Below are 23,127 nucleotides of genomic sequence, written 5' to 3' on the forward strand. Positions count from 1 at the left end.
CAAATCAGCCCTTTTCTATCCCATATTTTTTTCCTAAAATATTTTGAGTTACAGTTCTAAGAATAACAGTTTTTTTTTTATTTAAAAACTATTCAACTCATTCTTAAAGTAGTTTCGAACATTCGATCCTTGAGGTTTCAAGGGAGTTTAGGGAAACTAACTTAACATAGGGTATTGACTATTAATTTACTGAACTCTCCTTAGATTTCCAAAAGGCATTTGGAACTCGAAATACATTTTCTTAACTCATTGAACAGGAGCTTAATTTAGGTGTAAGTTTTTACACGCTATTTTTGCTTTTCTCTAATGATGTGTCCATATGACAATGAAACAGCCAGCCAATTCAGTGGTGCACACTTCAGTCAAAGTGTATCAAATAGACAAAAACAAAGTTTTGCCTGGATTCTTCTATTTTGTAACTGATTGTCTAAAAGTTCCAGCAGGGAATTATCACTATAAATAGTCATTATGGGTCAATGCCGTTTGTGAAAGACTTGTGTTTGTCCTTCATTCTGGAAGAGGACCATGACATCACGGACATGATGACATGACTTGAAATTGACATTGATTTGAGTGAGGGAGAGCTGTGTCAGGTCACCAGCCTCACTTTCTCCTCTAGAGCCATCTGGGTTCAGTGGCCAGATATTGATCAGGATGACTGAAGATGGCCCAGGATGCAGTGGGAGACACTGCCTCTTTTAAGCTAAGGTCTTTTTCAGATTCTCACTTTGAGTGAGGCAACACCCATTCAATGAATAGGCCTCTTTAGGAATTGAGTCAAGGGATGGCCTCTTTAATAATAATAATAATAATACTAATAATAAAAAATCAAAACTGGGAGGGGAAGACCCTCAGGGTTGCTGGCTAAAAGAGAAATAGTTCCTATTTACATTCCCTCTGACCCAGGAGGGCCCAAAAAACAACCAGTAAGTGGTGCTTGGGCAGGGATCTCTTGTCCAATCCATGAGCTCCAGAATGAATTGGGTTTGAGGCTTGGTCTTTGAGAGAGAGAGAGCTAGCCAGTAAATGCCAAGTGAACTAGGCAGCTTTCAGCCATCAAAATTTACTTTCCTTTGGGCAGAACACCCTCAGGGAAAGGAAAGGAGAGAAGAGGAGATTTATTAATGAGCCAAATATCCCAATTCATTTACGGAGATAGAGCCCATTGTCATTGCTTTCACAACTGCATTCCAGCAGAATTCTGTTGTTGAAACAGAACCAACAGTACTCTTGTGTCATGTGGCCTTCCTCAAGATCTTGAACATTACAAACATTATATTACAAGTCTTTGGGTAAGGGTTAAAGGCAACATGGGTTACTTTTCCGAACTGTACTATTACTGCAAACAGCAGGACAACTGAACCAGGAAAGAGCCTACCCTTTGTAAGCTTTTTGGCCCTTGACCCGGCATGCTAGCTTTGAGTCAGGGCAATGGCTTAGGATAGCAAGACTTTTGAAGCTGTAACCATTTTCTCAAACTTCCCAAGTGTTCTAATCTGAAAATGATAATGCAGTTGAGATTTTGTCACAGTCTTATCCGACAATGTTGCATCATAATGTACTGAGGTGATGTAGTAAGCAACAGCACTGAAAGCCAGCAAAAAACCCACGTGGTGTTACTTCTGTCAGACGTCCCATGATACTTATGAACAAATGGAGAAGGCCTAGTTAAGAAACTTGGAGCAAACAATGGCTTCATGGTTTAAGCATAAGGCAAAGCTGCTTCATTATATCTACTCAGTAATGCTCAGCCAGAGAAATGTTTAATGAGTCAGTGAGTTTCAGCAGATAGGTTCTTGCAATGCTGGACGTCAGTATATGTAGGGCAGCCATACATGGCTTCCTAGTCAGTTACCTGTTGCTCTTAGAGCTGAAATGGCTTGTGGGAAATTTAGGAAAAGGGAGATCTTGCCATTTTCCAGAAATCTCATTTGGGTTGCAAAAAAAAGACAGAAAGGCCCAATAAGAATGACACCCCAGAGCATGCTGTCTGCAATTTAACACACACCTCTGTGTTCCAAAAATATTCAGTCCCTGCAAGAGGTAAGCGAAACAAAATTACTTTGGAGATTTAATTGCACCCATGATGACATATCCCACATTCAGTTTTTGCTCTTTATTCAGTAAGTTGGGCCACTGAGAATCTGTTAATATGCCTCTTGTTATGTCCCAAATGTAATTATGGTAAGAATGGTGACATAACTAGTATGTCAGCTTAGATTACTGTTTACTCATCTCATTATGTATTTTTTACAGATATTGTTAAAGAATTGTCACAGAGAGAAATGGATGCATACGTTAGAAGATTAATCCACTGGGTTTGGGAAATGACCTCTTGAGGATAGTTTCTCTGACTGGTCAAGTGTAGAAATAAATACTTACCATCGTGGATGGCAGCATCTGGCACAGATAGATACATTTTCAGAACCAAGGTCAAGCATAGGGAAAGCTTTGGTGTTTTTAAAACCATGATCAAAATGCATTTCAATTCCCGCCCCACCCTGCTGCAACCTGTTGCTGGGACTTGCTGCATATGGTCCTTTTGGACTTTTGGACCCACCTTTGTTGAAAATCCATCAGGAAAACTAGGCTAACAGTTCACAGGGTTGGTTCAAATAATCCTGTAATCCCTGCTGCTACAACATTAAGGGAAGACAGGAATTGGTTTGGTAATTGCTTTTCAGAGAAAGTGGTCTTTAGGATTGTTTACTTGTGAGTACTTCCTAATACCAGAAAAATTTCTGAAGGGATATGTGTTGGAGGGAAAAGGAATAGGAAAATGATTTCTCTCTCTAGAAAAGGAGAGGTATTATTTTTCAGGCCAACTGCAGCCTCAATACATTCAGGATAAAGATGGCTGTGTAATGTAGACTATATTCACTCTTATTTCCCCCACTAGAAGGGGAATCTTGTTTTTTCCTGCTATGGGTCTGTGAATTAGTGACTGTATAAAAATTAGAACAAGATGCTTAAACTCTAACTGGATGAGACATCTACAGATGTCTTAGACATCTGTAAACCCTTTAGGTAACTCTTGCTCCAACCCAACACTTCCTGCTTAAAATAATTTACTGAATTTAGCATACTTTCTAAGATAAACTTTTTAAAAAATAACAATAAAGTTCAATTCTTAATTTATCTGTTTAGCCTCTATATCAGATAGTAATAAAAAATAACTTTCCCTATTAGAAACATAATTTTGAGTCACTGGTTAATTAAGTTGGAAACTGAGCCATTGAAAGGGAAGGGCCAGACTGGAAAAATATGTTTGCTTAACCTTCCCATCTGAGGACTAGAAACTTAGGATGAAAATAGGATTCTTTTCTGGAGGTTCCATGCTTTTGAAGTCAGCCTTCTTGGAGCTATTATGGTGGCATTCTGGTAATGGTCAGGGACTATCTTTTATAGGTAGCCTCTGTCAACAGCACGATCTGAAGTGGTCTACCAATCAAATACCATGACATTGTATTCTTTCATATTGTTTTTCAGGATGTCAAAATTATATTTCTAATAATAGCAGATTTTACAGACTGCATTTTCAGATGAAAACTCCAGAGGTATGAATCCTTCACACAGAATGCCCTGCCTCCAACTGTAATTTTGACCTGGGAACTGTTAGCAAGATCATCTAGCCTGCTGTGATCAAGGAGAGAGGAGATCTCAGTGGTAACCAGTCTAAGCTCTGAATGTAAGTTACTCCTCAACTTACTTGCTAGGTGAAGATGACTATTCTAGAAGATATGTTAATGCTAAGATCTCCTCTACTCCTATCTCTTAAACTACCTATGGATTCCAAGTCAGGATGCTATGAAACTCCAAATTACCATGCATGAGTGTTTCTGAAACTCACAACAGAATGCAGCAGGCACTAAAGAAACTAAGGAAGGATCTTTCATTGATATTGATAATCATATCTAGAATATTCATTCTTAAAAAGAGTTAACATACCAGAGACCAGCAAGCTTCAAAAATGCATAAGCAACCACCATAATAAGATGCTGACTCCTCACAGCAGGCTGTTTTAATTGCATGTACCATGCAAGATACAAGTTCTTATTGGTTTTAATTCATTTGAGTGCTGTAGCATGCATGTGTTCTTTTGGAATCCTTTTAAATAATGTTTGTGTATGTGTAGGATAGGACAACATGGGAGAGAGGGGAAGAAATATCACTTTCATTTTTCTTCTGTTTCTGATATATAGTAAATCAGCTTTCCTACACATGATCTGAAACATCCCAATTCTGAACTGATCTAAAGTGGTCAACAGAGGAATTAATTTGTGTGATTATAAGCATATTCATATTTCTAAAACTAATTTCTCATATCTCAATTATTCTGAATATCTGAGGATTTTAAACTTTTGGGTGTAAAGGGGGTAAAATAAAAATGCTTATCAGAACTGATCAGTTCTAAGTTAGTTTCACAAAAGCTGTGGCATGGGACTTCACTTCTCAAGAAACCCCAGAATTTGTGTGATGACATTACCACTCCACTCCCAGACACTAAAATTTAAAATTAACATTATATTAGTATTACTTCGGCAGTTTATTTACCTGAAGTCCAGGCAAATATACTGGTAAAGACTTTGGATAAAGTTTTAGTTCCCTCAGACCTTGTGGTGTCACAGTATGCCTAACTTATCTGAATCTTAGAGTTTCGTGAACAAAGGAATTTAAATTACAAATTAAAAATCTAGGCTATATTTGAGTGTGATGGCACATAGCTGAAATCCCTGCTCCTGGGGGATGCTGAGGCTGGTGGATGGCTGGAATTCAGGAGTTCTGAGCTTCAGGGGAGCTAAATGTCTAGCCAGTAGTATGGTGAGCCAGCCCCTGGGAATGGAGAGCCCTCAGGTCAGGATGAGCACACTGGCTCAGGTAGGAAAAATGGAGCAAGTAAAAGCTTCCCTCTCAATCAAGAATTCTAGCCCGGGTGAGAGACCTAGTCTCAAATTTTTTTTTTAAATTAGGAAATAAATAATGATAAACTTTCTCCATAGATATGAACAGTCTTAAGACCTCAAGGATTACTGCCTTTCCCCAGAAATATCATTAAGTTTATAAATGACTAGATAGATGGATTAATTTGAGAAAAGAGAAAAATGTAGCCAGTTGATAGAATTCTACTTTGATATTTTAAAACCATCCATTTCTCTGTAGGTAATAGGCAAAAAAATTTCATTTATCAAGTTAATCATAGGATCCTCGCCGTAGGGCTGGAAGGGACCTCATGGGTGACCTACTCCAGCCCTCTTTACAGAATAAGTAACTGAGGCCCAGAGAGGAAAGGTGAGCTGCCCAAGGGTAAAACTAGTCTTCTACTAGGAAACGGAATTCTAGCCAGCTTAAGATGACTGTTTTATTGACTGCTACTATTTAATAAAACTTAAGTCAAATAGTATTCATTTCTCTTACTGAGCACTCTTAGAGGAAAGACTGGGTTACCATCCAGCATTTCAGGAACATTGCTATTTTACAATTGCGCTTTCTCTGTATAGCTAATCCTGTCTATTACATAGCTCATTAAAACCTTTATTGATGTTTATCCTCTTTGGTGCAGTATAGGACATTCAGTTATGTGAGGCATAATTATTCAACTTTTCTATGTGTAACATGCATTTAATTCAGTTTTTGAATTTAAATGCTGGAGGTTTAGTTTGTTTATGACTTTGTAACTAGAGTCCCAATTATTAGGAAGTTGGATTTGTAAGGGTAGCTAAGCTAGGTTTATTGATTCACTTCAAATGTCAGATAAAGGAGACATTTAGAAAATGAAACTTGAGAAACCAGCTAATGGGGAGGACTTATTTTGGCCAGAATAATTCTGAATAAGTCAACAGAAAAATGATCTAGTTGCCCCAAAGTAATTTCTTGCTTTAGAGCTTCCTAAGAAATTACTAGGTTACTAAATATATTCAGGTGGCAGTTACAGTTATTATAACAAAATATTACTCTTAGTGCTTTTTGATACTTTTTTTTTTTTTAGTGCAGACCCATTCAAGTTCCAAACTTGTAACATCAGCCATTTTTATACTGAAGGTTCCTCCCACCACTTTCTAAGCATGCCCAGCGGTGGCTTCAAAAAGAAGGTCCTACGTATGTATTCATGCATTTATAATTATCTACTGCATGTGATTTTTTCCTGTTGTATAAAACAGCAGTGTTAGTAATTGCAGTAGGGTTAGTTTTTATTTGATTTCATTTCATATAATTAATTGATGTGAAACTTACTAGCATACCTAGGCTGCAGCCCCATGCAAGCAAGCAGAAAGCAAAGTATTTAAAATGGAAGAGAGAAACTGGCTAGCAGGCAGCTAAACTCACCCTTTTGTACAGCCTATGGTCCGCCAGAGGGCTTTAGACAGTAAAACAATACCAAACAGCTATTAGCATACAAATCTCATAACAGAAACCTTACAAATAGCTTTAGTTAGACAAAAAGAAGACCAAGTGGCTTTATTTTCTGGGGAGGAAAAAAAGGGAGGTGGTGGCAGGAATGAGAATGAAGTGGAAATTCTACAAGTGCTTTTAAAAAAAATCTGGATGAACTATGTTTTGGACTTTATATTTTACTCAGTGTACATCAGGGTTTGAGTAAAATGGAGCTAACAGAATTCACTGGAAATAGGAAAGGACTACTACTTCTTAAGTTAATAAAACTATTTCAAACCCTTCTGCCTTTTTCTTTTGTAGTGTTAGGTTGTTCCCTGTTTTAGGAAGAATTTTTACCAACTATCGAGGAGTGATAAATACAGCAATTTCTTCTAAAATATATGAAATGACCCAATAACCAAGGGGGAACAAACATTTTAAATTAGACTTCCAGTAATGAGTTTAGATAGATGTTAGAGATTTCTCTAGATTTCAAGAATCATCATGAATGGGGCATGAGGATTGATTTTATATGTGTTTTATGGGTTGTTAAATCTGATTCCAAATTTTCTTGGCTCTAAATAAATAATATCTGGACCATTCAAAGAATGGCAACAAATAAATTCCAGGAGTAGCATTAAATATGACAAACAGCAAAGGTTTTGGGATTATTGAAACTGCTTCCTCTTGTCCTATTTTAAGCAGAGAACAAAAGTTTAGAACTCAGAGTAGGTTATATTTCCTTTCTCATGATTTCCTATGACATTATTACAAGTTAAGGTCTGAACATAAAGGAGATAAAAACATTATGGAATTCTTTCTCATTTGTACACAGAAAAGAATAGAATTGAACCCGTGATTTCTTTGGTTTAGGCCTAGTTCTCCCGGCTGAAGAAATTCCTTCTGCCAATAAACATCAGTGCCTTCTCTTCAACTTAAGGTTTTAGAGAGTTACCAGGGATAGTGCTGAGAGGATGAGTCACTCAGTCAGCATCACACACCCAGCATGTGTCAGAGTAGGATATGTTCCCAGCTCTTTCTAGATCGAAGGTGGGCTCTCTAGTCCCTATGTCAGAAAGATAATTCTGAAAGCAGAGAGAAAGAGAGAAAGAAAGAGAGAGTGGGGAGAGGGAGCCCATTCTTCCTACAACTCCGGATGAAGCCATGACATTTTAAAAGCCACTTAAAGGTTCATAGGACCCTTAAGTGATTGACTAAAAGCTGGAAGAGGACCTTCCAGGCCAACAAGTCCAACCCCTTCATTATACAGATGAGGAAACTGAGACTGAGAAAGGTTAAGTGACTTGCCCAGGGTCACACAGCTGTAGTAAGTGACTGACTTAGGACTTAAACTCAGATCTTCCTGAATCCAAGCCCAGAACCAAATTCACCAAATCATTTAACTTGTGTTCTGAAAGCGGTCACTCAACTTACCACGAGGAGCAGGTTTGGTAGAATGGAACCTGAATAAGGGACATGATTAAATCTTGATTTGTGATCTTTAATGAAGAAGGATCAACCATGCTGACTTTTAAGAGATAAAGTTGGATTAAATGAAGGGAAAGAGCAAATTCAGAACATGAAAATTCTGATTGTTGTGTTAAGGTTATTTTTAAAAAAATAGCATCTGTCTCAGATACTTACTAGTCACATGTGAGAAGGGAGGATATAGTTCTAAGATGCTTAATGCCTGAGAATTCCTCCCCTTTCCCCGGTAGATTTGCTACATTACAGGTGGGAAAAGGAAAAGAAGGGGACTTTAGCAGCTGTTAGGGGCCCAAACATGGAAGACCTTGGCATTTTCATTAGACAAAATTTGTTGCCCTGTTTGGGTATGAATACTATAATGAATGCTATATGTATGGTATAATTATAAACTGAGGAGATTTATTTTTTGTGTGGGGTGTAACTGAGGTCTCTATATGGTCACACTGGGCCTTAAGACATAATTTCTGGATTTTCTTGCATTTCAGAGTATTGTCTTTGGTTCTTTGTTACTTCTATTATTCTTTCATTTGGATGTCTCATTACTCAACACAATGAGAGAAAAGATCCACAGTTATCACAGTTAGGCTACATAGAAAACAATAGGAAAAAAATCCCAACCATTAAATGATGGAGAACAAATTCTGCATTAATATAGGTTAAGAAGAGACCTAAGTGTCTTCCAGAAAAAGTGACTTCATAAACCACAGTAAAACCAAGATTCTGATATTCTGAGAAACATACTTCTGTGTGAGAAAAAGAAAATACAAACCCATGCCTAAGACAGAGCCACTAAACTACCCATCTCAGATTGGTTCTGATAAATTAGTATCTATCAGGAATAGCACCTCAAAAATAATCTTATGTAAAGGAAATAAAATGAAGTATTTCTTCCAGGTACAAATCAAATACATATCCCTAGTCCTCAAAGAAAGCTCTAGATTTGGAGAAATGAAGAGAAACTGCTATAGAAGATGGGCTATTGAGTCTCCCTGGTTTGTTGGGGGCACAGTAGCCCAGTATATACCAGTTTTCCTCCCAGTGGTTAAGAACATCCCAATAATCTAAGCTGTGCTTCTTACCTCCCTGTTTGGTTTAGAGATTATTTCCCCCAAGCCCATCAGAAAATCAACAAGAGCAAATCAGACATTCTATCCAGCAGAGGGCAACGGTATATCAACTGTTTCACAGAAATCATTGTTCTGTAATGGAAATCTTTAATGGAATCATTTCCTTGGAGAATTGAGAAATCCACTTGTTTTCTACTTTGGTGCACAGTTCAGAGAATAAAATTAGCTAAGGCATGAATGGAGGACATGAGCAGTATAGAACAAAGGGTTAAATGGAAACTTTGAATTAAGTTAGTTTGGCTCAAGCAGAAAGCTTCTTGTACCCAATATAAGCAGCAAAAGGCCATATATGACATGTTCTTTTTATTTTCCTACCTTTCAGTAGTTACCACATTTCATTTATTGCCCCCTGCTTTGGATGGTTCTGTTATTCCAGAGTCTTTTGAAAGACATTTGTTTTAGTAATTTACTTTGATAATTCTTGTTGGATAAAGACTAAGCCTGTTTTGTTATTCTTGATGGATAAGATACATATGGGGACTAATGTACCTGTGGCGACAACGGCGCAGAAACCTCATTATCTTTCGAGCAGCTTGATCCTGCTTCTTGGTTAGCAGACTGCTCCTGAAAAAAAAAATTAGCCCGTGTTACTGTCATAGAAAGCACATTGTCAAGTTATAAGACTTGTTTAAAATAGGGCAGCATTAGTACAAGATTTAAAATTAAATACTTCATCTAGGGAGCTTGAGAGTACAGATATGTAGTTATATGATAAGGTATGAATCAATCTACAAGAAGGACAAAAGGAACTAATACATAAACACTCTGAATCTAAGAGAGATTGTAGAAAATTTAAAGATGAAGATGATTTTTAAAGAATCTTTGGTGACTTCCTATCAAGTTGATTTCGGTGAAAGACTGATGTTTTCCTCCAAAATTTAAGCATACTTCTTTTAAAAATGATTTATTATTAACATTAATATTAAACATTAAGACAACTAATTACATTTAAATATTTACATTTAAATAAGTTTCTCACAAATGTAGTAACTTCTTATTTAATCCCTGTAAGTTTCTATTGTGATTCTTTATCCCTTCACTTTCTTTTTTTTTTTTTAATTTTTAAAAAAATTTTATTTTTAGGCAGTTGGGGTTAAGTGACTTGCCCAGTGTCACACAGCTAGTGAGTGTTATGTGTCTGAGGCCGGATTTGAACTCAGGTCCTCCTGACTCCAGAGCTGGTGCTCTACCCACTGTGCCACTTAGCTGCCTCAAGCTCTACTTCTTTTGATTTGCATCATCAAGTTCCTCAGAGACTTCTTTAAATTTCTTATACTTTTCGGACTGAATTTCATTAAAGTGGTCTAATACATTAATGTACCACAACTCATATAACTGTTCCCATATTGTTGGGCATGTAGTTTTTCTTTTTTTTAATCATAATAAATAATACTGCTGTAAGAATCTTTGAACAGATAGCTCTTTTTTTTCTTTTTAATAGCATTCTTATAGTATATGATCAATAATGGAATTTGGGGGTCATAGGATAGGGTTATTTTTGTAAATTTTAAGCCAGATTGCTTTCCAGAAACATTCTCCTACTGCATAGTTGCTAGCAGCAGTGAGTGAATGCCCTGAGAGTGCTAAATTTCATGGCTTTAAAGTCTTTTTGTCAACTTGCTGCATTAGAGATAATAACTCCAAGTTGTTTTAACTTGTATCTTTTTGGTTGTCAATGAAGCTGGGCATTTTCAAATTAATATTAAGTATATGTATTTTCTCTTTTGAAAATTTTCATGTCCTTTGACCATTTATCCATTTGGGATTTTATACACTTAAAACAATTTCTTGTATTTTATATGTCAAATTTCTATTAGTTATATTTTCTGTAACCATTTCCCCAAGTCTGTTTTCTTTTTGTTATATTTTTATATGATTTTTATTTTCCTATACTTAAGCATATTTGTCTTGAGCTCAATCATTCCTCCCATTTAATATCAATAGGTATTTATTGCATACTTTATGTCAGGCACTGTGGGGCTACAAAGACAAAAGGGAAGGGGAAGGAAAACAAGTATTTATTAAATACCTACTATGTGCCAAGTACTGTGCCAAGCACTTTACAGCTAGGTGGCTTAGTGGATAGTACCAAGCCTGGAATCAGGTTGACCAGAGTTCAAATCTGGTCTCAGACACTTAATACCTGTGTGACCCTGGGCAAAATCACTTAACCTCTGTTTACCTCAGTTTTCTCATCTGTAAAATGGGGATAATAAAAGCACCTTTTTCTCAGGGGTCTTGTCAGGATCAAATGAGACACTAATTGTCAAGTGCTTCACACAATGCCTGGCACATTGTAATCCCTCCATTAATGTTAGCTATCATTATTATCATTATTACCTTTGTTGTAGTGGAGGAGATAATTTCTTTTCTACAATTAAAATGTACAGATTATTCTATTTTCTTCCATTTTAAGTGACTGATATAAAACTACATTTAAAATAGTTTGTTTTAAAATGTTTTAGGCTGTCATTTAACTGGACTTTACTGAGGTGTATAGTTTCTTGGGTTAAAAATGGATTTCCTTGAGTTTGGAGTCCCTTTGTTTTTTTTTTTTTTTCTGACTTTAAAAAGTTAATGTGTCTTTTAGAAAATAGCCGCAGTTTCTCAAGTTATCGTTGGTCTAACCAATAATTCGCCTGTACCAAATACTTTGCCAAAGTTTCCCCAAACTTTCGAACACGATACTTGATACCCCTATCTTTTCAGGCACAAACTTTGTTCTTGTCTTTCAAAGTCCAGCTCTGAAATCACAACATTGAGCCAACTAGATAATTTTGGAGACTTCACACGCAGACCTACAGTCCATACCAGCACCTGAAAGCAGACTACCAGGAGCTTTGAGTCTAGCACAGGCCAGCTCGAGGTCCCGGCCTGCGTCCTCTTCGCCGTCACACTTCCTCCAACCCACCTGAGCTTCTGTTGTACAATGGCAGCTGCTCGGCGACTTTGCTTTCTTTTGCCACATTCCTTGTAGCTCCGGTAGTACTGTTGGATCAGCACAGCAGCACGTCTGCTCTGCTGGAATTTTTTCTGCTCGTAATAGCTTCGGAATTTGCTCTGGATAAGGATGGCAGCCTGTGTCATCTTTTTATAAAGTGCATACTGCAGAGGAGACAAGAACAAGCGAAGTAGTAACAACAGGAGAAAGACAAGTTTTCCCATACTGACAGAGGAGCCTTGTTTCCTTGGAACATGCTCTCAGTGAAAGGAGAAGCTCTCTTTTCATACTGTCATGGAGTCTTTTGGCAGTTAATCGTCACCAAGGCCTATGAGGGAGCTGTTTACCTACCTTTCCAAAATGCAAAATACAACAAAAATTCCAGCTCGGGTAGCTGAGTACTGCTTTAAATGTGTTTTCCCTCCACAAATACCAAAATATTCATTAATACATTTTCAAAAGTATTTTTACACAGCAGCAGCTTAAATACTCATGTTTTTTTTTTTAAAAATATGACACTTAGAAAAATTCTGGATATTAGATGAGAATATTTATAAATCACTTTTGTAGAATTTAAACTAACCTTTCCCACGTGCCTCCCATCTCACAAAACATACAATCTGCTTTGAATCAACACCTTGTTTCGAATTCTCTATCCATAAAGAACTTTATTGGCTGAGTCACAAGTTCCCAAATATAAGGATTATCATGAAACGCTGACACCTTCAATAAAGCTGTTTCCACCTGCAATGATTAATACCCCAAATAGCAAGATGATGGTGAAGCAGTAAGGCAGGACAGCCTGGGAGATAATCACAGAAGATGGGGCCATAGGAATCCAGCATAGGAGCCAAACACTGGCTTTTTTTTTTTTCCACCCTGCCTACTATGTGTCCTCAAAAGAAAAGGCTAGGACATCCCAGGACTGGGGTTTTCTTCTCTTGAATGTCCACTTCTGGACATCCTAGAGTTCCCAGTCTTTTAAGAAAGCCACGTCCAAATATCTGTTCTGCCAAAAATGGGCTCTGCAGAAAGGTCATGATAATGCCCTCTTCCTACCAGAATACACTTTGCCACTGAAAGGAAAATAACTTTATATCCTGCAGTTAGACTCCTTCTGGAATTATGAGGTGAAATGGAAGAAGGAAACTTTTTTTGCTTTTAAAGAAATGTTAGAGAACTATTTCAACAGGATCTTTTCCAACTCTAGCTATAACCTGTGGTATACTTTCCTTGTTCCAGCCTCTTTTAGTGAAGACCACTTTATATTCTAGAGTTTATGTTATTCATACCACACTTTGCCCTGTATACTTTATATTTTCAGAACCATAAGGGCCCATTAGGGTATTTATCTAATGAATTGATGAGGTAAGCCCTTACTGGCTCACCTGGTACATAATAATGGTCTTTTGTGTTCTGAGACTGGCTCATCGAACCTCCCTCCACCCCTCTCAATTAAATCAAAAATCACTCCAACACAGCGAACACTCAGAAAGATTGTTCACTGCTGTTAGGTGTCTCTGATATGAGGTGGTATGACCACACTATACAGTCCTCACTGGTATTGGATGCTGCTATCTTAGTTCATCTAAGGAACTACTTTGTCTGTAGCTGATAATGAGTGTGAAGTTTTTGACTCTGGTGGAATGGTTGGAAGCGTTATTTGTGTTTATTCGTTACCTTCAAGGCTATCCATGTCAGCTTGGGGGAGAAACAGAAAATACAAGATTAATGTTAGATTGGTGAATTATAAAGGAAAAAAACAGAACCAATAAAGCTACCAACAAAAATTAGTTTAACCTGGCCATATTAACGTCTAAGGTTGTAGACAAATTTTTCAGAGCATCTTTTTCCTTTTTTGAGGGGGAAGGTATCTAAAAAAGCTTGTATTTTAAAATAAATGCTTTTGATGTAATTCCAGATGTCCAGCTTTGGTTTGTGAGTGTCAGCTGCTCTATGCTGGGGAGCCCACCTGCAACACAAGAAAGAATGCAGCTTCCATGCTGCTGAACTACAGGTACTGTGGTGTCAGCGTTTACACAATAAGCCTTCATTTCCTGGGATCATGAACTCAGCTGGATGTTGCCTGGAGAGTGCTTTTTTCTCCTTCTAATAAAGTCTTGGCCCTAGGACATGAGGCTAAAGTAACTCCTGTTGGAAACTGAAGCCATGATTCATAACAAGAGAGCATAAAACCAAGAGTTTCTATGTAGATTTGTTATGAAACTTAGAATTTTCTTTTCCTAGAAATAAAGGAAAAATCTGCTTAAAACACAGACCTATAAAATAATCTTCTGTCCACTAAATGTATTGAATTTCACAAGGACTTGGAATCACAACTCAGAAATATTTTTGTGTTTCAAACTAACTAGCTGATCATAAAAGGTTTGATGTTTATGCAATTTAGCAGATACTTGGTGAGTGTTAACTGCTTCAAGGTCGCAGAGTAGTTTAAAAGGCAAATTTAAAATTAAAAAGCATTAAGTTTGTAGCTAAAAAAATTTGGTATGGACTTCAGATAATCCAGGCTCTTGTATCATTTCTCAGGGACAAGTTAAAAATAAATTATGGCTCATGTGATGTAGAATTAACTGGCTTCTTCTGGTTTAATAGATACCTTAACATTTTAAAGAACACTAATTGATTATCCGGGGAGGGTGCCTTTTCTGTTTGGGAAAGAAGTTAAGTATGGCTAAATATACCGTCTCTTAGGAATGTTGTAGAAAGCCGGAAAAGGAACACAGTTTTTGTAAGCAAAAGCTGATATATTTCCTGGCTGTCTATTCTCAGGTCTTTCAGGTATTTGGCAATGGAAATTACCTGATCTCAGTGACACAAGAGTTGAGTGGCTATAGTAAGCACTTTTCTTGACTAGAATACATTATCTCAGACTGAGTTGGAACATTCATTTTGGATGACTGTGTTTGTATTTTGGGATATGAAGAAGGTCTCCAGTCAGATAGGTTTTGTTTATCTTGCAGGAAGGGTAGTAAAAAACAAATTACTAGAGAAGATTCACAGGTTTACGTATAAGACGATAGTGGTTATGATTCATGGTATTATTACATATAGTATATGTATCATATTATATGTAGTATTTAATTATTTATAGTATTATGTATATTATGTATAGTATTCAATGTATAGTATTATTATGAATAGTATTCAATCTTAACTATCACTTGATTCATTTGAGAAACTCAGTATAATCCAGTAGATCATCAAATGAAGTAACAAGCATTTAGAGCTGGTACTCTACTCCATTTTCTTGTGGCTATTTCTTAGGCAAAAGGTCCCTGATGATAGAAATTTGAGTGCTTTGTAGTAAGGATGGATTTACTGACTTGGAGAAATTAAAGCTGGACTTTGTATTCAGTTTAACTTAGGGTGGTCTTTTTTTGTGGGAAAACATGATATAGTCAGAGTTGAAAGGACATTTTACTTTGGAAGGATGCTTCATAATAACAGGACCATTACCCTACATGATTTGGAAGCTGCATTTTAAAAATCCACATTATTTAATATTCATCTTGCATCTTTTATCTAAGGAAATGAATGAAGACAGTTTAAGATTTTTTTTTGTCATCAGTCTGTTCTCCTTGTGAGGTTGTTATAGAGCAGCAGACATTATTAACCTCTATATTTAATGAAGAAACTGAGGATGCTATTTTTTTAAACATATAAATCAGAGCTCAGAATTGTTTGATAGTATTGTAGTTATTTGCTTTGTGTAGCATTGCATAGAATTATTTTATCAATGAGAGTTTATAAGCAAAATTAAAATATAAGTACCTTTGTTGCTTCAAATGAAATTATACAATTTTTTTAGTGACAAGATTATGTATCAAGGAGGTGATTTTATTTTAAAAGGGTGATAAATTTAGATTAAAATTCTTTTGAGACATAAGAGTTTGTCCAGAGATGGGTCATTTTTATTTCTGTCAGATATTTCTCCCTTGCTATCTATCAAGACAATCCAAATGAAATATCTTTTATAAGCCTTAGAAATAGTGCTGACTTGCCAAGTCACACACGAGTCCTTAGGAACCTGGTGTTGCTTTAAGAGAAGTGTTGTTTCCTTTTAAGAAGCAAAGCTTGTTTACCTGTTTGTATTTTCTGTAACAACGTTGAATGACAGCAGCAGCAACTTCTTGCTGTTCCTGTAAGGGACGACCCTAAAATATAAGGAGAAGAGAAGGAAATAGCAATGACTTCATTCACTTGAATAGGGAAAAAAACGTGTCTAGAGATGTCAGCTTCATAGTCTCCTGAAAATTATGTAAGACTGCTACTCAAACTAATTAAACCCCAGTATAAACTTAGATCCTGGGTTACTGACTGTTTAGAGAATTCATTCTAAACATAAATAAGGAAAACCAAGCCTAAATCTGCCTCTTTGTAACTTTGGCTCATTCCTTCTGTTTCTGCCTGCTGGGGATGAGTAATAAGCAACAAATCTAATCCTTCCACATGACAGATCTTAAAATCTTTGAAGATGGGGAATGTGCCACAGAGTCCGAGAGCTGGAAGATACCTCAGTGCTCATCTGTTCCTATCTGTACATGAAATGAAATTTTACCATAGCACACCTGACGGACAACCACCATTGCTTAAAGACCTCCATGGATGGGGAATCCACCACCATTTGAGGTGCCCCATTCTACACTGGGACAGCACTAACTATTAGGAAACCTTTTCTGACTTCAGGCCCTGATTTGTATCTTTGCAACTCCCATTCATTGCTACTGGTTCTGCTCCCCTAGGCCAAGCAGCACAAATCTAATCCCTCTTTCATATGGCAGTTGTTCAGCCACATGAAGACAACTGTGATGTCACTCCTACACCTTTTCCCCATCTAAATATTCCCAGCTCCTTCACCCTATTCTTATGTGATGTAGACTCAGGACCTTTCAACTTCCTGGTTGTCTTCCTTTGTCCTCCTCTGCAGATTATCAATGACTTTCTTATACTGCGGTGCCCCAAATGCAATACTCCAGATGTAGTCTGAGTGGGGCACAGTACAGAGGGATTATCAACTCCTTCTTCCTGAAAGCTAAGCTTCTTCTAATGTAGCCCAAGACCGAATTAACTTTGTTTGGGTGTCACATTAAATTGCTGACTCATATTAAGTTGCAGTCTACTAAAAGCCCTATATATTTTTCAGATAATTGCTCCATAACCAGGTCTTCCACATTCTGTACATGTGGGGTTAATTTTTTGAACACAAGTGTAAGACTCTATACTTACTCTTATTGAATGTCATCTTATTAGATTCAACTTCACGTTTCAGACTTTTTGTATCATGGTTGTCATTCAGCTAACAAGCTATCCCATTCAGTTTTGCATCATCTGCAAATTTGGTGGGTGTGTTATTTTTGTCTTTATCAAGTTAATGATAAAGACATAGTTAAATAACACAGGGCCAACTACAGATTCCTGAGCCTTTCCACTAGAGACCTCTTGCCATACTGATATTTAATCATTGCTAATTACTCTTTGAGACTTGCCACAACCAGTTCTGAATCTATCTGTTATTGGCTAGTCCACATCTCTCTACCTTCTCCAAAATAGTAGCATTAGTTGTTGTTGTTGAATCGTGTCTGACCCTTTGTGACCCCATGTGGGGTTTACTTGGCAAAGGTAATGGAGTGACTTGTAGCTTCCTTTTGCAGTGGATTAAGGCAAACAGAGGTTAAGTGACTTGCTTAGGGTCACACAGCTAATGAGTGTCTGAGGATAGATTGGAACTCAGGTCTTTCTGATTCCAGGCCTAGCACTCTATCCACTGAGCCACCTAGCTGCATGAGACACTTTATCAGATGTCTCCCATAGGTCTCCTCTTCTCTAGGCTAAACAGCCTTTGTTCTTTTAGCTAATCCTCAGATGGTGTCTGGTCACCCCTTTCTCAATGCTTTGGAGTATTTAATTATTTATATATAGCATATTATCATCAGTCAGTATGTGTCTATTATTATTAACAGCAGACAAAACAACGGGGATTCTGTGGCAACTTTCCCTCTGTGATTAACATCAATGACATTTAAAGATTTTTACACCATAGATCTAAAAATACGATTTTCTAAGAGTTAGAGAAGAAAGAAAAAAGCAATAAGAAAGGATGCACAAAAGTAAATGCTTGTTTTGATTCCCTTTGGCCTTGACCTTAAGGAATTAATCCTTTTTTTTAATTTGGTAATGAGTTTTCATGTCTATATAGCAGCAAAACATGGAATAAAAGTCACTGAACAACTAGAAATGAGTTGATCACACAGAAAACCATGGAGAGGTGCACACTGTTGGCATGAACAGGCTATAACATGATGCCAGTGAAAAATAGGAGGAAAGCACGTCATCGAGGAATTGTATGATAGCAAGAGAAGATGGGCTAATCATGTGAAGAGGATGAAGGATGACAGGTGGACAGCCAGGGGGCTACACTGCTGCCCTTTCAGTGTTAGAAGAAATCAAGGAAAACCACTCATACATTAGGTGGCTCCCTTCTGTCAAGTTTATGGGAGGAAATGAACAAGAGTCACAGAGGATGGGTAGACATGTTGGGGGTCAGTTACTGCATTGTTGGAGGAAACTCCTGACCTGAGGATATCAACTGACTGAAGATTCTTACCTTGTATTTTCTGAAAGCTGTCTGGACAAGCTTGGCAGCTTCATAGAGTTCCCTCTGTTCGTGATCAGATAGAGTTAACTGAGCAAACTCATTTTCTACCTTTTCACTGGTGGATGCACTCAGGAATTCAGACCAGTCTGCCGCTGAAGGAAGTCTTGGTTTCTCAAATGCCATTTCACTGTTTGGTGAGCCTACAGGGCTCAAGCTGGTGTTAGAAGAAGGGGTCAGGGGCTCATTATATAGAGTTCTGAAAAAAAGATAGACAGCCAGAATAGCAGATTAGGGTAATGACTTGTGAGAGTTATCTGTGACCTTGTTAACTGAATTTTAATGGAAAAGATAGTATTTGAAAGAAATTATTTTATTTCTCAAGACTACATAGAGTGTAAAATATTGCAGACTTAAAAAATATACTTAACTTTCTTCAGTAGAATAGTTTAATGGCTAAGTACTTACCTGGTTTTTTAAGTGTCTTGCAATTTGACTCAACAAATATTGACTGAGCATGGATTATGTGCTGGACTCTGTGTAGGGTGTGTGGTGGATACCCACAAGTATAAAATATAGCCCTTACCCTCAAGAAGTTTACAGTTGAGTTGGGAGGAAAGTTGTGCACATGAAAAAGTTCGTGTCAAAATTAATTATATAGTATTATTGGAGCTTGAGGTAGGGGCCCAACCTGTGATTTCATGGGTGCAGGGAACTACCAATGTTGCAACTTGCTCTACCACTATAGTTAGGCCATTTGTCTGTAACTAAAAAGCATAGCTTGGGCACATAGAGTTAAGAGATTTGCCCATGGTCACACAGTTAGTATGTATCAGGGGCAGGACTTCTGGGCTCGTAGACTAATTCTCTTTGAACCATGTTGTGTCTTGTGGGAAGTGATCTATGTGAGATGGAATATTTGGGTAGGACTTCTTTCAGGAAGTGGGTGGGACTTGAGCTGAGCCTTGAAGAAGGGTCCCCAACATTTTCAAATCTCTCCTCTGAATTTGTTCCAATGTCATTTTTGCCCATTCCCCCCAATTTATAGAATCAAGATAGCAGACTGAAGCTGCCCCAACAAACCGTTCTACCACCATTAAATATATGTTAATTATCTGGGGCATTTCACTGACCTGATCTGTGCAGCACTTGGTAGATGATCGACATCAGCAAGGTAACTGGCCAGCCAGCTCATTGTGCTGCTAATGGCTGCAGCATCTGTCCTCTCCGCTGCTGTGGGCTCCAAGGGCACAAAATTCTCTCGCTTGATCCGGTCAGGTGTTGCCTCAATAATGTGTTCTGCCAAGGTCATCATATTTACCTTGGAAGAAGAAAAGAAGGGTCTGACATCTCAGTTCAATAGACTCATACGTCTTTTCCATCTTTCTAGTTCTATCTGTGGTTCTATAATCATTTTTACAAGGATTATACAGCATTATTTTGAATGTGCAGAGACCCTGGGAGCTCGCTTCAAGATCATAGGTCTCAGTTCAAAATCTCTAATTATATTCCCATCTCTAGGTTTCCATTTTTGAGACAAGGTCTTTCTCTAAGAACTCTTGTTTTTCTCTCCTCAGAATCAACCAGTAAGGGCTTAATAATATGGACAAACCTGTCCTATAAAGTTCCTTAATCTGAATCAGATTGGGCATGTTAGAAAATACCTGCTGGTAATATTAATCTAGTGGCTTGATTCAAAAAAGGAAATTTTTAGTATCTCTCACTACTTCCTTTCCTTTTCTCAGGAAGCTCCAATTAGAAACTTTCCACTTTATAGTTGTTAACTGCTATGCTTGTTTTATAACTACAAAAAGTATTAATTCTTGCTGTTTCTTGTAGGCTGATGAATATTTTTGTTAAAGTGAAATTTCTGAAAGAAGCTAATGATTCTTTAGTCATCTCTGAGGATGCTATTTTTGTCTAATTTACAAAAATATCAATGTAAGAAAGTGGCAGAGTGGGATATTGGAAAGAATATAGAATTGGAGTCATGAAACATAAAGTTAAAATCCTCCTGCCAGCACTCATGAAGTGTATGATCGTGGGCAAATCACTCAACATCCCGAGCTTCTGGCGACTTCTGATGGATTAAGTTGAAGGAGTTCCTAGAGGAGTGAAACCACAGGGCCTTGATATATTGACTTAACAAAATGAGAACTTCTGAAAAAGAGTGAACACCGTGATAGCAGGGAAAATGCTTCTATCTAGGAATGTAAAGTTCCTAATTTCTTGTGATATTGTCTCATAGGAAGAAAACTAGCATTCACTAAGTGTTTACTCTGTGTTACCCCTGTCCTAAGCGCTTTACAATTATTATCTCATTTGATCTTCACAACAGTCTTGGGAAGTAGGTGTTATGTATTACCCCCATTTCACAGTTGAGGAAACTGATGCAAATGAAGGTTAAGTGACTTGCCTTTGGTCCCCATCAAGTAAGTGCTTGAGGCTGGATGTGAACTAGATCTTCCTGACAATAAGCCCAGCACTCTTTTCACTGTTTTGCCTAGCTGCCTAATAGATTAAGGGGGCAGCTAGGTGGCAAAGTGTATAGAGTACCAAGTCTGGAGTTAGGAAGACTCATCTTCTTGAGTTCAAATCTAGCCTCAGACACTTGCTAACTGTGTGATCCCGGGCAAGTCACTTACCTTGTTTGCCTCAGTTTCCTCATCTGTAAAATGAGCTGGAGAAGGAAATGGCAGACTACCCCAAGAAAACCACGAAATTGCCAAGAAAACCCCAAATGGGATTATGAAGTCAGACACAACTGAACAACGACAAAAAAAAATAGATTACACTACTTTCTCTAATCCAACTGAACCATCAACTATGAAAAGTAATAAAATTTAAATTATTTCATTGATTTATTTATTTAGATAGTTGATAGCATACTTACTATCTCAGGGTACCCTGTTGGGTACTAAGGGTGAAACAAAAATGAATAAGATATGTCCTCTTCTTTCAGGGAGTTTAACATCTAATAGAAATATCATTTACACAAGTAGCTATAACACAAGGTTGAATCTAGTGATATGAGAGGTACAAAGAAAGGGCTATCTGAGTTTAGAGGAAGGAGCCATTTCTTCTTGTTGAAGGCGTTAAGGACTGCATATTGGCAAGGCGGTATAAATCTGGGACATGTAAGGATAGGTAGAATTTAAAATGCAGAAATGAGGGAATGGAAGGGAATTCACACCAGGCAGAGAGAAGAGTGTAAATAAAGGCACAGAGAAAGGGAAATATGGAGTATGTTCCAAACATAGTAGGTAGTCTAACTTGGCTGGAATAGAGGGTGCATGAAGAATAATGGGGCAAAAAAACTACAAAGATTTGTTGAAGCCAGATTGAATAAAAAATATTTTGTGAAGAGGTCCTAATAAAAAACATTCTTCCAGTGTTTCAACAAAATTTTCCAACCTCACGTTCTTCATATGACATCAGAATAAGAAGTTTTGTCCTAAAGTTCATATGCTGTTAACTTTTTCCACAAAATGTAGTTCTCTGACGGTTCTGAAGGTCTGCAGCTGAACTGCTTATGAAGGTCAGAAAGGATATATACAATATCCACTTCTTCAGGTTGTTAGTGTTTGTCTTCAGAACATTCAGAAGTACAGTTCAGAAATTCTTGATCATCTGCACCTAAACTCCACACCATTTTCTTGAGGATATGTATATTTTCTAGACACCAACATATTCACTTGGTTTATTCAGATTGTTCAAACAGAATAGTACAACATATCTCTCTTATTTCCACTGAACTGCATGTCTGCATTAGCTTGGGTGCTATTTTCTTTTGCTCTTCAAAGTGTCCTTGGACTTAAAAAACAGAAAAGGTTGCAGAGCTTATTAGCAGCTTAATGGGTTTAGTCCTTAGACTGTTAATGTCTTCTTGTCTTAAATGGCACTACAGTGTCTCAGTACCCTTTGGATTTCTCAGGCATTTTGAGTCTACCACCTTTCTAAAGATGGGCAAAAATCTGATAAATTTTGCTACAGATGGAGAAATTAAATGGAAGATCTAATTCATTCTTCATGATTTTTAGTAAGTCTTGTGAAAATCAGTTCAAAATGTTCTAGACTTCTTAGATGAATAGACAGAAAAAATGTTGTAAATATTAAAAATGTTAAAAAATAAAAATTCTTCTAACCAACTGCCATTGTCCACTATCATTCAGAAGTCATGCATTATGAGAATGTAGGCTCAAAGCTACTGTGATTGGGGACTAGAAGAGGGAAAGAAGCATCATTATGTGCTGAATGCGTGATCCAGAATTTAAGAGATGTTTCTGAAATACACTTATCCATAAGCAGAAGATCCACAACTTTGTATTTCAAAGCCTTTTTCAGTACAAGCAAAAAAATATAAAACGTAGCATTATAATGAGGTGTGGTGTAACAAGAATAAGATAATGACATCCTCTAGCTATGGAAGCTTTATTTAATAGCCTCATATCACATTACCTCCAGCCTGAAAATATACTCCCTGGGACTAATAACAACGGCATGATAATACTATGAATTTATATAGCACCTCTCACCCAAAGAGGCCAAGGCACTTGGCAAATAATATAACCATTAACTTCTAGGTA

General features: G+C 37.3%; 1 protein-coding gene across 2 annotated transcripts in view; it reads right to left on the minus strand.

Annotated features, from left to right (window-relative positions):
- The window catches only part of CAMTA1 (calmodulin binding transcription activator 1), a 1,293,563-nt gene that overhangs the window by 3,655 nt on the left and 1,266,781 nt on the right, over window positions 1-23,127 (minus strand). The window contains exons 19-26 of one of the 2 annotated variants that reach the window (XM_027843932.1): window positions 19,675-19,862; window positions 18,554-18,800; window positions 16,032-16,103; window positions 13,609-13,629; window positions 11,899-12,092; window positions 9,477-9,551; window positions 6,325-6,355; window positions 1,852-2,034 (exon numbers count right to left, since the gene is read on the minus strand). In XM_027843932.1, the coding sequence (XP_027699733.1) occupies window positions 1,852-2,034; window positions 6,325-6,355; window positions 9,477-9,551; window positions 11,899-12,092; window positions 13,609-13,629; window positions 16,032-16,103; window positions 18,554-18,800; window positions 19,675-19,862 (1,011 nt within the window). Of the gene's footprint in view, window positions 1-1,851; window positions 2,035-6,324; window positions 6,356-9,476; window positions 9,552-11,898; window positions 12,093-13,608; window positions 13,630-16,031; window positions 16,104-18,553; window positions 18,801-19,674; window positions 19,863-23,127 lie in introns of those variants that run through there. The other variant, XM_027843933.1, reaches the window with a different exon arrangement.

The sequence above is a fragment of the Vombatus ursinus genome, unplaced genomic scaffold (assembly GCF_900497805.2).
Source record: "Vombatus ursinus unplaced genomic scaffold, bare-nosed wombat genome assembly UNPS02014932.1, whole genome shotgun sequence".
Lineage (NCBI taxonomy): Eukaryota > Metazoa > Chordata > Mammalia > Diprotodontia > Vombatidae > Vombatus > Vombatus ursinus.